This window comes from Mus pahari, chromosome 8, assembly GCF_900095145.1.
Source record: "Mus pahari chromosome 8, PAHARI_EIJ_v1.1, whole genome shotgun sequence".
NCBI lineage: Eukaryota > Metazoa > Chordata > Mammalia > Rodentia > Muridae > Mus > Mus pahari.
Window position 1 is genome coordinate 51,756,802 of NC_034597.1, and position 14,593 is coordinate 51,771,394.

General features: G+C 49.5%; 1 protein-coding gene across 5 annotated transcripts in view; it reads left to right on the top strand.

Moving 5' to 3' along the window:
- The window catches only part of Spata13 (spermatogenesis associated 13), a 130,377-nt gene that overhangs the window by 103,969 nt on the left and 11,815 nt on the right, over positions 1–14,593 (top strand). For all 5 annotated transcript variants that reach the window (XM_021203608.2, XM_029541328.1, XM_029541326.1 and 2 more), the window contains 5 exons: positions 8,138–8,274; positions 9,283–9,462; positions 10,008–10,193; positions 12,492–12,671; positions 14,153–14,385. In XM_021203608.2, coding sequence (XP_021059267.1) covers positions 8,138–8,274; positions 9,283–9,462; positions 10,008–10,193; positions 12,492–12,671; positions 14,153–14,385 — 916 coding nt within the window. The remainder of the gene's footprint in view (positions 1–8,137; positions 8,275–9,282; positions 9,463–10,007; positions 10,194–12,491; positions 12,672–14,152; positions 14,386–14,593) is intronic.

The window sequence follows — 14,593 nt, forward strand, 5'->3', positions numbered from 1 at the left end:
TACTGAAAAGAGAAGACAAGGGGAGTCCTTCCTGATTTTGGCTAAAGCTTTAGTTAGCAAAGTACTTAGAAATATAACTTGTCTGCTCTTGATGGACCTAAGAGTCTGGGATCTTTTTTTTTTTTTTTTTTGGTTTGTTTGGGGATTTTTTGTTTTTGTTTTTGTTTTTCGAGACAGGGTTTCTCTGTGTAGCCCTGGCTGACCTGGAACTCACTCTGTAGACCAGGCTGGTCTCAAACTCAGAAACCCACCTGCCTCTGGCTCTTGAGTGCTGGGATTAAGGCGTGCACCACCACCGCCCGGCGAGTCTGGGATCTTAAAGTGACTTTGGTTTTGAGCAGCCCCCTCTCCATGTGTACAGGATTATTTTGCTGAGAGAGGGAAAATTATTCTTCCCCAGGGATGAGCTCCGAAACAGTTACACAATACCAGGCTGACAGCCCTGTGGTCAGTGCACAGGAGCAACACTAAACAGACTCAGCAGGTTGTATTTATATATTTGTGTGTGTGTGTGTGTGTGTGTGTGTGTAATAATAATTAAAGAAGGCCATGTGTTTGAGAGGAAGTTGGGGCCTGGGAAGGATTAGAGGGCGTGGGAAGTGATGTAACTATGTTGTTAATTAACAAAAAAAGAATGTCACAAAGAGAAAACGTGTGCTTTCCATACTTGTAATTTTCAACAAAAGAAACCCTGTAGGTAGCTGGGCCCTTGAGTGTTGGCGGTGGGGTTATAAAATGATGTGTCCACCCTTGGAAAATATGGAAACTTCCCAAATCTTACAACAGAACGAGCAACATTACCACTATCCTGATCGAGTTCAGAACCCAAAGAAACCGAAAGCGGGGCTCCCAAGAGGTGGTGAGCAGGCTCCTGCAGATGGCTGAGAGGTGGGAGCGCCCGATGTGCTCAGCACGTGGGAGCAGACATGTGGAGGGGGAACAGAGAGGCCGCACACACAGCCTCAAGACGGGGAACTCTGACTTGGGCAGCCCGGAAGGACCATGAGTGTATTGTGCCGAGTGAAACACTTGTCACGGCAAGGCTGAGACGACATGGTCTGGACACCAACCAACCGTCTGAAATGCTTACAGAAACAGGAAATAGAGCCGTGGTTGGCAAGGAGTAGGCAGGGGAGAGAAGAAGGAAAGGAAGTTAGTGTTTGTGCAGGGTTTCAGTTTTGCAAGATGAAAGAGTTCTGGAGGTCCAAGCCCAGCTGTGGAGCAAACCTAATACTACTCAACTGTGCTTTAAAAAGAACTTCCGCTGGGGTTTTAAAAAATTAGAATAAAAAAAAATTACACGTTTGGCTGTTTATGGAGATATATACACATAATCCCAGCATTGGAGAGCAAGGGCGAGATAGGAGGGATCCTGGGCTACATAGTGAGACTGTCTCAAAACAACCAATTAATTCTCTTTTTACATATATACTTATTTCTCTTGGGTTTGTGGAAGTACATTTTGAGAAGTTATATTAGTTCTTTATTACTCAAAATCACTGTAGGTTAACAAGTCGATTTTATTAAACTCCCGTGGATAGCAGAGGAATTTGGAGCCTTTGCAGTTGGTAGAAAGTGACTGCAGAGGGCCGGGCCTCAGGGACGAGGTCCCCCCAGAGGCCAGTGTGGGCTTTGGTATCCATCAGGCACACACCAGGGGTTTCAGTTGCTCTTTCCCCATTAGCAGTGTTCAGCTCAGATGAAAATCGTTTCCTGCAAGTGTCTGGCACCAGTCGTGCCACCGAAGCAGAATGAAGTCAGCCAAAGAGGCCTTGGATGCTGCAGGGAGGTGTGTGGGGGGGAGATGGGGTGGGGGGGGAGACACACAGAGCTTTTGTAAAACCCCGAGACCAGGATTCTGAATTTCTGTGGAAGCAGCATAGGGCGTGGCTGGGGGGGGTGAGATGCGGAATTTTCTAGCCATAATCTGAGGTGGGTGCTGGGATTTGCGCCAAGGAGACCTGGTGTCCATCCTGGCCTGGCCTGGACCGGTGTCACGTGGTTATGTAACTCCTTGGAACCTTGCTTCCTTGCTGGCAGTTTGTATTCTCTTTGGAAAGCACTGGGTGTGTTCTCTGCAGCAGGTGTTTACATGGGGTGCTGAGCATGCACAAACAAAGCATCCATCTCTCGCCTCTGGGACGGGGACCTGGGAGTCCTTAGGTTTAGGGGGAACTTAGAATAGTAGATAGCTTTAAGGTCACAGAAGGCAAAGAATGGAGACAAGCTTGGGAGGCCATTAGACCTCACTGGGAGAGGCAAAGCCTACAAGGAACACGGGCCTAGCAGTTACTGCCCACTCCCAGAACAACCTGTTACCAGCCCACGTCTCCCATCTTGAGCACAGATTTTCTGTCTTGTTCCCTGTGATTGGCATCACAGAGATTGCCAGCGCTGCCCTGGAATGGAGGAAGAAGAACATTCTTTGAGGTCCCACCACACAGCGCCCAGGAAAAGAATAGTCTGCACTTCTATATGTTTTCTTAAAAATCATTTTATTTGTTGTTTAAGCATGTTCATCTGGAGGTCAGGGGACAGCTAGTGGGAATCTGTTCTCCATTTCCACCATGTGAGTCCTGGGGATAGAATGCAAGTCCTCAGGCCTGACTGTGGGCGTCTTTACCACTGAGCCATCTTGCCAGCCCCCAGTTTCATTTTAGAATGCATTTAGTTACTTAGATTGATTGATTGATGATTGATTGAGTGATTGACTGAGACAAGGTCTCTACACAGCCCGTGTGTGATTGGCCTTGAACTTACAGCACTCTTCCAGTCTCTTTCTTTCTGAAGATATGGCTTTTAAATGGAATGGTCGAGATGGTGTGTAGAGGATCTCGGGACTTTTGACTCTCCCCTGAGGCAAATGAGTAGTGATGCAGTTTGAATTAGGAGTGATGTGATAGCTGCCTAGGTACATACAAACCATAGGTATTGGGTGGGGTGAGGCAGGAAGGACAACAAGGGATAGCTGAGTGGGCCTGTTGGGGGCCCAGGCTTAAGAGTTGAGAGATAGGTGGGAATTGGCTGGGTTCTTATCCTCTTTGGAAGAGAAGGTGTAGTTCAGGTAGGCCTTGAAACGCCAGGGAGGAAGAATGACCTTTTAGTATATGAAACATGAAAACCTGTCCCCATTACAGTTGGCAGGGCTGAACTTGAAAGGGGTCAGGTGTCTTTGCCCAGGGTTCTTTAGCCAGCACGGCAACCTGGGAATTATTGACATACACTCACACGAGTCTTGCGGCTTGCACTTGGTACCTGTGTCGTGATGGATGCAGGAAGGTTGGGTGTGGTCCTCACATCGTCTTTATGCTAGCCGCGCTCTTCCTTAAGGGCTGCAAGTCTTCTGCCCCTAGCCACGCCCACCCCAGTTAGCCGGTGGGGAGCTGAGTCAGTGTACCTGGGCTAATGGAAGCCACTCTGCTTCTGTGGTGCTCAGCAAGAGCTCACTGTGTTGTTGAATCTGTCCCATGACCCACCTCATTCTCGTAAGCATTTTACCGCAGCAGCTCAGGTCACTTGTCACTTGTCCTTGTCACTTTGCGACCCTGTCCCCGTGAGGTCTGGCACTTTCCCATTGCATTCTTTATATTTCACTAATGTAAATTATGGATTGTAGATAACTACTGGCTTTTTTCTTTTTAAAAAAAAAAAAAAAAAAGGTTGCTTTTCCCAGCAACAGGCAGATCAGGTGGCAGAGTCCTCACTGGACCAACATTGTTCAGTGATTCTTTGAGGGAAAAGTGTCATTTTCAGGGTTTTGCTCTGAGAGGCCCCAATGCTTTTCTTTTCTTTCAGTCTGGCTCAGCCATAGCTGAGATGTGATAATGAGAAATGCCAGTGGTGCTGGGCAGTGCCAGGTTGCTGCTGGCCGACATCCAAAGATTCCTGCAGCTCTGGGCCCCAGCCAGACCCAGGGTCTGTCTAGTCTCTACTCACCCACGATCATTAGAACCTTTTAGCTGTAAACCTAGGCAGGCCACCAGGCCTCACTCAGGCTGCTGTCTCCACTACAAACCTCCCCTTCCCTCCCCTCTTCCCACCCCACCACTCCCTCCAGTTCACAAAGGCTTTTATCTTTAGTGCTTTCCCTGAGCCTGAGACAGCAACTTCTGCATGGAGAATATCTCTTATTTCCTGATGACTTCCTCCATCAACATCCCGTACACGTACCCTGGGAATGTGTCATAGACCATGTACGTAATAAGTAGCCTTCAGTTCTGCACCTGCAAGGCCTGTGACCACAGAAGGGGCACGGAAGCTACGATTTAAAGGAAGAGACTGTACCGTAATTCTCAGACTGCTGAGGTCTAACTTCCTCAAGACTTACATCCTCCAGCCCCACATCCCTGAAAAGAGGAAGAGGGGAAACTTATAGGTGCTGAGGACTCCTGTCACACGTGTACCCACGGATGGCTACCCCTGCCTACCTGGCTGCCCTTTCCCTAGAGAGTCAGGGAGATAACCAGATTCAGGACAGGTCAGCGTAGGAGCTCCTGAGAGTGTTCCTGTGCATCTGGGCTTTGGGTTCAAGTTCAGGAACGGCTTGGCTCACTCCTCACTACACTCTAGCCAAAGCTAGCCTGGTTGCAGTTAGGGATGGGAGCTGAGGCTTGGGGTGGGAGAAGGGACTGAACACTGTAGGCATCGAGCAGCTACCGTGGGCCTGAGTTCCAGCCCAACTGCATGCCGTCTGCTTGTCCTAGATTCAATGACTTGTGAGCATCCAGAGCCTTGACAACACTGGTATACAGCCGGGCACAGGAGTGCGCTCTCAGGAGTGACAGGAGAGCTCTGAAAGTGGGGTCACTACAACAATGCTGTGAGGCTTGCAGGGGGCAGGGAACCCCAGCCCTAGAGGACAAGACAAGAATACATGGGCTTATGAGCGTACCCAGCCAGGTCGTATGCCTCTGGAAGAAACTGAGTGGAGCTTAGGCTCATGGGATGGGGCAGCCCAGGGTGGGTGGCTACGGCAGAGGAGCCTCTGTGACACCCCACTGCTTCTTCCTTTGCTGTCCCTTTTACCAGTCCCTCCAGAACCTTGGTGAGCTCATCCCCCCTCATTCCCAGCTTGAGGATGATGTCACTCACCTGTGGGTCACTCACCTGTTGGCTCCCGTTCTGCTCAGCTTTCCAGGGTGGGACCTTGTTGCCTGTTCACTGCAGCTACCCCGTCTCCACAGCCCGCTACTTCCCTTCTTGTTGTAGCAGTCATTCAGTCCTGCCCTGTCACATTCTGCAAACGTTATTTTCTGAAACCTACAGTGTAAGGGGACCCTGGATTACACCCTGACTTCAAACTCAGAAAGGAGCCCGTTGGTATCAGTTTCACATTCAAGTGACCCAGCCCTTGGCCATGGCACAGGGATATGAATTTTAGATCAGCCTGGACTATGTAGTGAGACCGGTCATAAGAACCATACACAGAAAGAGCAGTCATGGCTTTCTATGGCCCTAGGAGTCTCCTGCCTCCCTTCCCATCCTCACCCCATGCCCAGAAGCCCACTGGCCACAGGAGATACATTCATGGATACGTGAAACTCCAGATCAAATCTGACATATACATATACCTGACATCCTACTTGTGCATGCCTCTGATAATGCTGAATTTGTAGACCACGCACAAGGTTCAGATGAACAATAGTAATAATAAAATACTACAGTAATAACAAACATATATCATAGGGCTCAAGACTACTTGCCTAGTAGGCATAAAGCCCTGGGTCTGTCTGTAGCACCGTAAATATAAACCAGCAGGCAGATATAGGGATTGTTTATTTCTGGGAAGTTCAATTTAAGTTTTCTTCGACCACCATTGTAAGTTAATGGAAACCTTTGAAAGTGAAGCTTTGTATTAAAGGGGTCATGGAGTCACATGTGATAGATGCTTCAGATTTTGCTACCCTTTGCAAACCTAGTCCAGGGCTAGCTTGGTGTCATGGCTGAGGTGGTAACCCCCCCCCCTGAAGAGCCTTTCTCAGCGGTATTCTTTACTCTCTAAAGCCTCCCTCCCTCCTACCTTTTGTGGGGTGGTGTTTGGCTTATTAGACACTGAACCCCTTTGCTCCCCTCAAAGCTCCAGCTCACCAGCCACTGGTCTTGGCTCCGTGAGGCAGATGAGTGCCCCCCCTCCGTGTTCCCCATGTCCCCCAGCACTCAGCAGACCTCCTGCTCAAGAAAATGGTGCTGGAGATGTCCCTGTTCCTATAGCAGAGGGACGCTAAATCAGTATGTCTCCAGCACTCCGCAATGCTGAGAGGAGCCATCATTCTAAAAGAACACCTGTGTACTGTGTGTTCTAAACAAACTGCCACCCCCACCTTTTTTACTAATTATTTTTTGAGAGAATTTCAATTGCCTTCCCTTTGCCCTCCCATATATCCTTTCCACTCCTTCAGACATATGACTTTTTCATTAATCATTACATACATACATACATACATACATACATACATACATACATACATACATGTGTGTGTGTGTGTCTCCCTAAATACATAACTGCAGTCTGTTCAGCCTGTAGTACATGGTATGTGTGTTTTAAGGTCTGACCATTTGGTATTGGATAATCCTGCTCTTAGCATCCCTTGGTTGCCTTTAGTTCTTCCGTGCACAGCTCATGGGCTTCCCCTCCCATCCATGTTCACTTATCCATTCTTCTGTCCTTTTCAGCTTGTGTTTGGGACTTCGTGTGTAGCTTTGGTTATTGTTAGGAGTCTCGGTCTCACAGCAGACTCCCAACCCTCTGGCTCTTGCAATCCTTCTGACCCCTCTTCCAGAATGTTCTCTGAGCCTTAGGTGTGGGAGTGTTTTATAGACTGGGACTCTAAGACTCTGTGTTTCTATTGGTTGTGGTTTCTGTAGTGGGTCTGTGTGAAGAGAAGTTTTCTTGATGAAGGGTGAGGACTACATTTATTTGTGGGTATAGGACCAGTATTTACGGCATAGTTAGGGACTTTGCTGGTTTAGTAGAGTAGAGGTTTTAGGTTTTCAAAGATCCATGACCTCACTAACCCTGGTTAAGCCCTCATCTTTGAAACTCCTTTCTGTTTGGTAAAGATGCCCACAGTTTCCTGTTGTGATGCTGAGCCACCATTCCTTGTGGATGGGCGGACTGAGGGGAGGAGTGGCCCGTCTGACCACACAGAGACCTCCCGACCTCAGCTGCACAGTTGTTCCCTCACAGGCCTCAGCTGCACAGTTGTTCCCCCACAGGCCTCGGCTGCACAGTTGTTCCCTCACAGTCCTCGGCTGCACAGTTGTTCCCTCACAGGCCTCGACTGTACAGTTGTTCCCTCATGGGCCTCGGCTGCACAGTTGTTCCCTCACAGGCCTTGGCTTGGCTGTACAGTTGTTCCCTCACAGGCCTCGGCTGCACAGTTGTTCCCTCACAGGCCTCGGCTGTACAGTTGTTCCCTCACAGGCCTCGGCTGTACAGTTGTTCCCTCACAGGCCTTGACTGTACAGTTGTTCCCTCACAGGCTGCAGAAGAGTGTTTCAAGTTGGAATTCTCCGACTCTTCACTTCCTCGAGAATATCAACACATTGCTTGAAAACATTATTCTGTTCCTGTTCCTTTGCCTTTTAAACAAAGTCTTATTTAGTAATTTAGGTTGGCCTCTAAGCCATGGTGATCCTCCTGCCTCAGCCCAGGTTCAGGAATCATAGCTATGAACCCCTGTATTTGTCTGTATTCTTTATATCCACTCTGGGGTGGATTTCCTACTAAATCATAAATAATTCCCCCTCCCTTGACTCACATAGTAATACCTCAGCAATATCTGAAATGCTCTACATCAGTGATGCTGGGACATTGAACCCCAGCTGCTGTTGGCACCAGCTGCCACCTCAGAGTTAGAGTGTCGGTAGAGATTTCGAAACACTTTCCTACTCTGGGTGAGATAAAATAACCATTTCCTTAAGGAGTGTTACCACTTGTTTTGCCATATAAATTGGTGGCGGGGGTGGTTAGCTTAGCTGTGTCCTATCCTGTAACCCTGGCTGGTCTGGAACTCATTGTGTAACCCATGTCTGCCTCAGATTTGTGTGCGCTGCCTCTTGAGTGCTGAGATTGCAGGTGTGAGCTGCCGTGCCTGAGTCTTTTTAAGCACGCCCTCTCTGGCTTTTCCCCCTGCAGTCTCTTCAGATGGAGGTGCGGAGTCTTCGGCCTTAGTGGATGATAATGGTAGTGAGGAAGACTTCAGCTATGAGGTGCTCTGCCAGGCCAACCCTCGGTACCTGCAGCCAGGAGGGGAACAGCTGGCCATCAATGAGGTACTCGGAACCCACGTGTGCCAGGTCCTTGGTGCGCAGGGCTGTGGCTGTCTAGTTAGTCCTTACCTAGCATTTCCGGAAGCCTGGGACTCTGCTGTTTTTCAGCACCGAGTTTCCGTCATCGTCCAGGGCCATGACTGTAACTGAGCTTTGCCGGTTTCTGACAGTTGTCCCCATAAGACTTAGCTAAGCAGGTACTGGTCTTCTCCACATCTTGGCACTCTGGAGTGGAGCACGCAGAGCATGACCTCACCAGGGTGTCACTTAACCACTGTGCACTGGCATCCAGTGTGGTGGCTTAGAAGACATTTGTAAAGCGACGATTCCAAATACTCAGTTGTTAGGTGACTGTCCCTGCTCCAGATTCCTGACTTTTCCACAGCATGAAAGCTAGATGCCGGTGTAGGTTTGGATCATTTTGGGATTAGTGATACAGAATGACCGTTCTGTTCTCCTTCCCTTGCAGTAAGTGCTCGGTGACATGAGGCAGTAAGTAGTAAGTAGGTGACATGAAGCATCTCATCATGTGATACACTTCCGGTTAGACAAGCTCTTCGGTGCATCCTGGGTGCTGAGTCAGCACAGTGCACAGTGATCAGGTGTAGGAATGCATGCTGGGATGGTTTATGATGACTTAGCCTGATATGACTCCATTGTGAGCCAAGAGGCACCTACCTGCACAAACAACCCAGACTAGCCTTGAACTTGTGAGCCCCTGCCTTAAACTCCTCCCACATGGCAGGATGACAGATATGTGTTACCACATCCAGCATGTATGCGCACCTTTTAAAAGGTGACCCGAGTGGCCCTTTAAGAGCAGGTTACAGTCACCTACCTAATACCATCTTCCTCCATTGATTTCATACAACCAGTTTAGCTAGGTAGCACAGATTATTGCAAACAGAGTAGAAAGCGTCAGTCACCCTTGGAAAGCGTACCAAGCCCATGGCTCCTTTCCGTCTGCCCACTTTGCTGGATGCTAAGCCTGCTCTCCTGTCTCCATCCCAGCTCATCAGCGATGGCAGCGTGGTCTGTGCAGAAGCACTGTGGGACCATGTGACCATGGATGACCAGGAACTGGGCTTCAAGGCTGGGGATGTCATCCAGGTTCTGGAAGCTTCTAACAAGGACTGGTGGTGGGGCCGGAATGAAGACAAAGAGGCTTGGTTCCCTGCAAGCTTTGTTAGGGTAAGTGTGATCCTCTGAGCTGTCCAGGGGGTGCTCATGGGCAGGGGATTGCAGTCGAGTTTCAGCAGATCTCAGTCTTCACCCAGGTCCAGTTCTTTCATCACTGTGTTTAATACACATAATCCAGACCTGTAGGAAATAAGGTTAGTTGGAATAGAAATCTTTTTGTTTTGTTTTTTTAAAGATATATTTATTTTATGTATATGAGTACACTGTAGTTATCTTCAAACACACCAGAAGGGGGCATCAGATCCCATTACAGATGGTTGTGAGCTACCATGTTGTTGCAGGGAATTGAACTCAGGACCTCTAGAAGAGCAGTGAGTGCTCTTAACCACGGAGCCAGCTCTCCAGCCCCCCAAAAATCTTAATAATCGTAATGGAAGCCAATCAGCTACTTGGCATTGCTTCTGCCCATGAACACGCATCGAGGGCATTGTGGTTTGGTAACTCAGCACAGAGAGCGAGGGCAGGGAAGTTTCTGCCTTGGTCCTGCTACCACTTCCTCTGCCCTAAGCTCCCTACCTCCTGTGTGTGGCCTGCAGCTTCGAGTCAATCAGGAGGAGCTGCCCGAGAGCTGCAGCAGCTCCCACGGGGAGGAGCAGGACGAGGACACCAGCAAAGCCCGCCACAAGCACCCGGAGAGCCAGCAGCAGATGCGGACCAACGTCATCCAGGAGATCATGAACACCGAGCGAGTGTATATCAAGCACCTCAAGGACATCTGCGAGGTCAGTGCCAGTCAGGGTCTGCCACCGCCTCCAACCCAGTGCATCTCTCTCATCAGATTCTCCAGCAAGATGCTGGGTGGTTGCCGCACAGGGGAAAATATGGTCCTACCTGGCGATGTTGCCGTGGTCCTTTCGGTGATAATCGGTAGTCTCTTTACAGTGGGGAGTCGGGGAAAGACAGTGTGTGACGTAACAGTTGCTGGGATCATGGACACTTGTTACCACGCCCAGCTTGTTATTCAGTAGTCTCATCTGGTTTTGGAGAACTGACCCTTAGTAGAAGGGGGCCGGAAGGCTGCTTTCTCCCAAGCTGGTTGTCATTTTGTGGATCATGTAAGCTGCCGTAGCTCTGGATGCTGATGGCCGCACTGTTCATTCAGCTGTGAGCACCCAGTGCTAGTGACAGGCTTACGTCAGGGCAGCCTGTTCTGGCATGGGTGAACATGGCCTGCTGCTGCTTACCTCTTTGCTCCACGAGTATGTGGTCTTTAGAGTCACAGTTTCTGGATGAGCATCGAGGAGCACGGACTGTGGACTGCCCCGTTGGTTACCCGGCTCAGCTCAGCTCCTCTCAGCATTATCACCGGGGAACACATCTTCTCAGTTGCCTGTTGCAGATGAGGGAACTAAGACCTTGACATTTAGAGGGTGGGTTGGAAGACAGTGTGTCCCCTAAGCTTAGAATCTACATTGTCAAAGTGTGTGTTCTCTTAAAATTCATACGAGTAGAGTGGTTCAGGGGCTTGCTGCACATGCATGAGGATGTGAGTTCGGATCCCTAGCATCCACATAAAAGCTGGGCATGGCAGTGTGTGTCTCTAACCCCAGCACTGGGAGGCAGAGATGGACAGATCCTATGACCTCTCTGGTCAACCAATCTATCCAAAACTGTGGGTCCTAGTTGGTGAGACATATTCATTCATTCATTCTCTCTCTCTCTCTCTCTCTCTCTCTCTCTCTCTCTCTCTCTCTCTCATACACACACACACACACACACACACACACACAAAGGTGTAGAGGTGATTAAGATTAAAATCACTCTAGGCAATCCCAGTTCTTGGGAGGCAGAGGCAGGCGGATTTCTGAGTTCGAGGCCAGCCTGGTCTACAGACTGAGTTCCAGGACAGCCAGGACTACAGAGAGAAACCCTGTCTCGAAAAACCAAAAAGATTAAAAGCACGTATACCTGAATGGACAAGCCTACCCACACAGTCTTGTACCACACATACATGTTCACTTGTTCCACTACACATAAGAAGGCAGTGGTTTATCTTTTATTCAGTGGTCAGTTCTGTTTAGGCATATAATGCCAAGAGGTAATTGTACATGCATGTGTGGCCTTTCCTTTCTATGCCACTAACTCTCCCAAGCCAGAGCACAGCTCTGATAGTGTGCATAGGGAAGTAGTTGTTTCTAGGCCTCTTAGTAGGCACGGGCCTCAGATCAAGGATGTACAGACCCCTGGTATATAACGAAAGCAGGTGATGACGGAGTCCGTGGCGTGGACAACTTGGGTTTTTGCCATGATTTAACAAACCCAAACCACACTAACTCGGGTTATCAGATTTGATAGCAAGCCTTCACACACTGACCTCCTCCATCTCCCTGGCCAGGAAAGTTAGAATCTAGAAAGTGTGGCAATACGAAGCCAGACATGACACATATCTCTAAGCCTGGCAGTGGGTAGGTAGAGATGGGTGGATCCCTGGGGCTCTTTGACCAGCCAGCCTCATCTGCTTGGAGAGTAGTAAGGACTAGTAAGGACTCTGTTTCAAACAAAAAGGACACTACCTGAGGAAGGACACCCAAGTTGGCTTCTGTCTCTCATACAACTATGAACACACATGCACTGCACCCCAACACGAACGCATGTACACACAATACACGTGGTGGCAGTTGTAAACTCTTCTATTTGAAACTCACTTCTGGAAACCTGGAGGCTGGCCACATGAAACTCTTCATTTCTTTTTTCTTTTTTTTTTTTTAATACTTTTGGCAAATTATAGTTGTAGAAGTATGTCTCTCTCATCAGCCCCACAGAGATAAAAATAATACTCTCTAATTAAAGTTCACCCCACCTTGGGAATGGTGCCGCACTCCTGTCATCTCAGCACACGGGAGTCTACGTCATGAGGATTGCAAGTTTGAGACCAGCCTGAGCTACATAGTGAGACCCTATCCTGAAATTAAACTAAAATTCAGCCCAAGGCTATGGCGGTGGGCCAAAACACAAACTGAAACAACAAACTGTTCAACTCTCTCAAAACAAATAAAACCATTTGCTCTTGTCCTTTGCAGGGCTATATCCGTCAGTGTCGTAAGCACACGGGAATGTTCACCGTTGCTCAGCTAGCCACTATTTTTGGAAACATTGAAGACATTTACAAATTCCAAAGAAAGTTTCTGAAAGACCTTGAGAAACAGTACAACAAAGAGGAACCTCACTTGAGCGAAATAGGATCCTGCTTTCTTGAGCACGTATGTCACCGTTCTTCTGTTAATCACATCCTGTCAGACAATAGCGTAGAAAGATGCCTCTGCCAAAGACATTCCAGAGGGTTCTGCCTTGCCTCGTGCACTGCCATTAGCTAGATAGGGGTTTTCTTCCCACGAGAGTGAGCGATCCAAGGTCTCATGCTCGTCGGCAGATGGCAACACAACCTCAGTGTTTCTCTGTTGGTGACGTGAGTTACTGGGACTGACTACTAGAGTGACTGTAACCGACAACAGAAGAGTTGAGGGATTTTATTGCTGTGCTTAGAGAATAGTTCTAGTAGTGCCAATAATGGCAGCAGTGTCCCCTCACTTCCTGGGTGCTGGGCCTGGTGGTTTTCTTGAGGCAGGAGACGGCAGCTGGAGGAGTGGATGGACCTTAAAGTGCTGAGCATGGTGGTTCCTTAGAAATGCAGGCAGGATGGGTCCTTAGTTGTCCAGGCATCTTCGAGACACTGAAGGCCTGTGCTACTGGAGTAGCTTGGTCCTGTTGGGGAGCAGTTAAGGGAGAGGCTTTCAAAGTGAGGAAAAGCGGGACAAGAACAGACAGGTGGGTGGCCTCAAACACAGAAGAGTCTTAACTGCTGGTCATCGCCATGGTCAGCCCTGTCGGGTGATGGTCCGGGGACAAGGCGAAGGAGACCTGTTCAAAGGGGTATTTTCAAAGGAAGTCTGGCAAGGCTAGTACCAACAAAGAAAGAGCAGTGCTCTCTAGTACCTGTGCATAGTTAGCAGGTAGGCTGGGAAGTCCCATGCTAGGGAAAGGGGGACTTGTTGGGATGCGCGCTGCATTTACGCTCAGTCAGGCATGCGAGGCGGGATGGGGGAAACGGGAAGGAAGGGCAGTTGTGAGGGCGTGGCCCAACAACTGAAGCTGGAGGAAAGACAGTGACCAGGAATGTAGACTAGCACCCAGTGACAGGGCTTTTAAAGCAATGTCTGCTCAGTCCTGAGGGAAGGATGGGTGGGCAGAGAGAAGAGTGTAGCTCCAAGCCCAGGAGAGCAGACAGCATGAGAAGGGCAGGGTGGCAGTGTGGCTGCCCCTCAGGATGAGACTCTGAGAGAAGGGACGTGGAGAAGTTAGAGAAGGTGTAACACGTGGAAACTAGCCCCAAGGGTTGTGAGTTAGGCAGTGTGTATCTCCAAGGCAGAGTTTATCAGTGGAAGGATGGGTCTGAGGCTGTTGAGCTGAGCCTCAGGGCATTGCTTTTTGCCCCTCTGCTGTGCCAGCTGCAGGCTCAGGAGCTGACTGCGCCCAGTGGTAGAATACCCTCTACCCACCCTTAAAGAGAGCCCCATATCCACTACCCCAAGACCACAAATGATCTTACCTCCACACCAGCCAACGAAAGTCGCTGTCATGCTTGGATTGCCCTTGGGGTCTTGGCCTGTCCCCCTCTTCTCCAGGGGTGTCCCTATGGACGGCGCAGAGCCATTGACTGATGAGGTTGCCTTCCCCATTCCAGCAAGAGGGCTTTGCCATCTACTCTGAGTACTGCAACAACCACCCGGGCGCCTGCGTGGAGCTGTCCAACCTCATGAAGCACAGCAAGTATCGGCACTTCTTCGAGGCCTGCCGCCTGCTCCAGCAGATGATCGACATCGCCCTGGATGGCTTCCTCCTCACACCTGTGCAGAAGATCTGCAAATACCCACTGCAGCTGGCTGAGTTGCTCAAGTACACCACACAGGAGCACGGGTAAGCCGGGGGCCGCCCAGGGACCGTCGAGCCAAGCGCCAGCCAGCCTGGTGCTCCTGGAATGGCAGGGACAGGACGTGGTGGTGGTGGTGGTGGTGGTGGTGGTGGTAGTGGTGTGGTAGCATTGCTACACTGCCTCTGAGCTTCAAGGAAATTTTCAAGTGTTTATCAGTTTAACAGAGTATGTGAAGATACTCCATGACTTCCA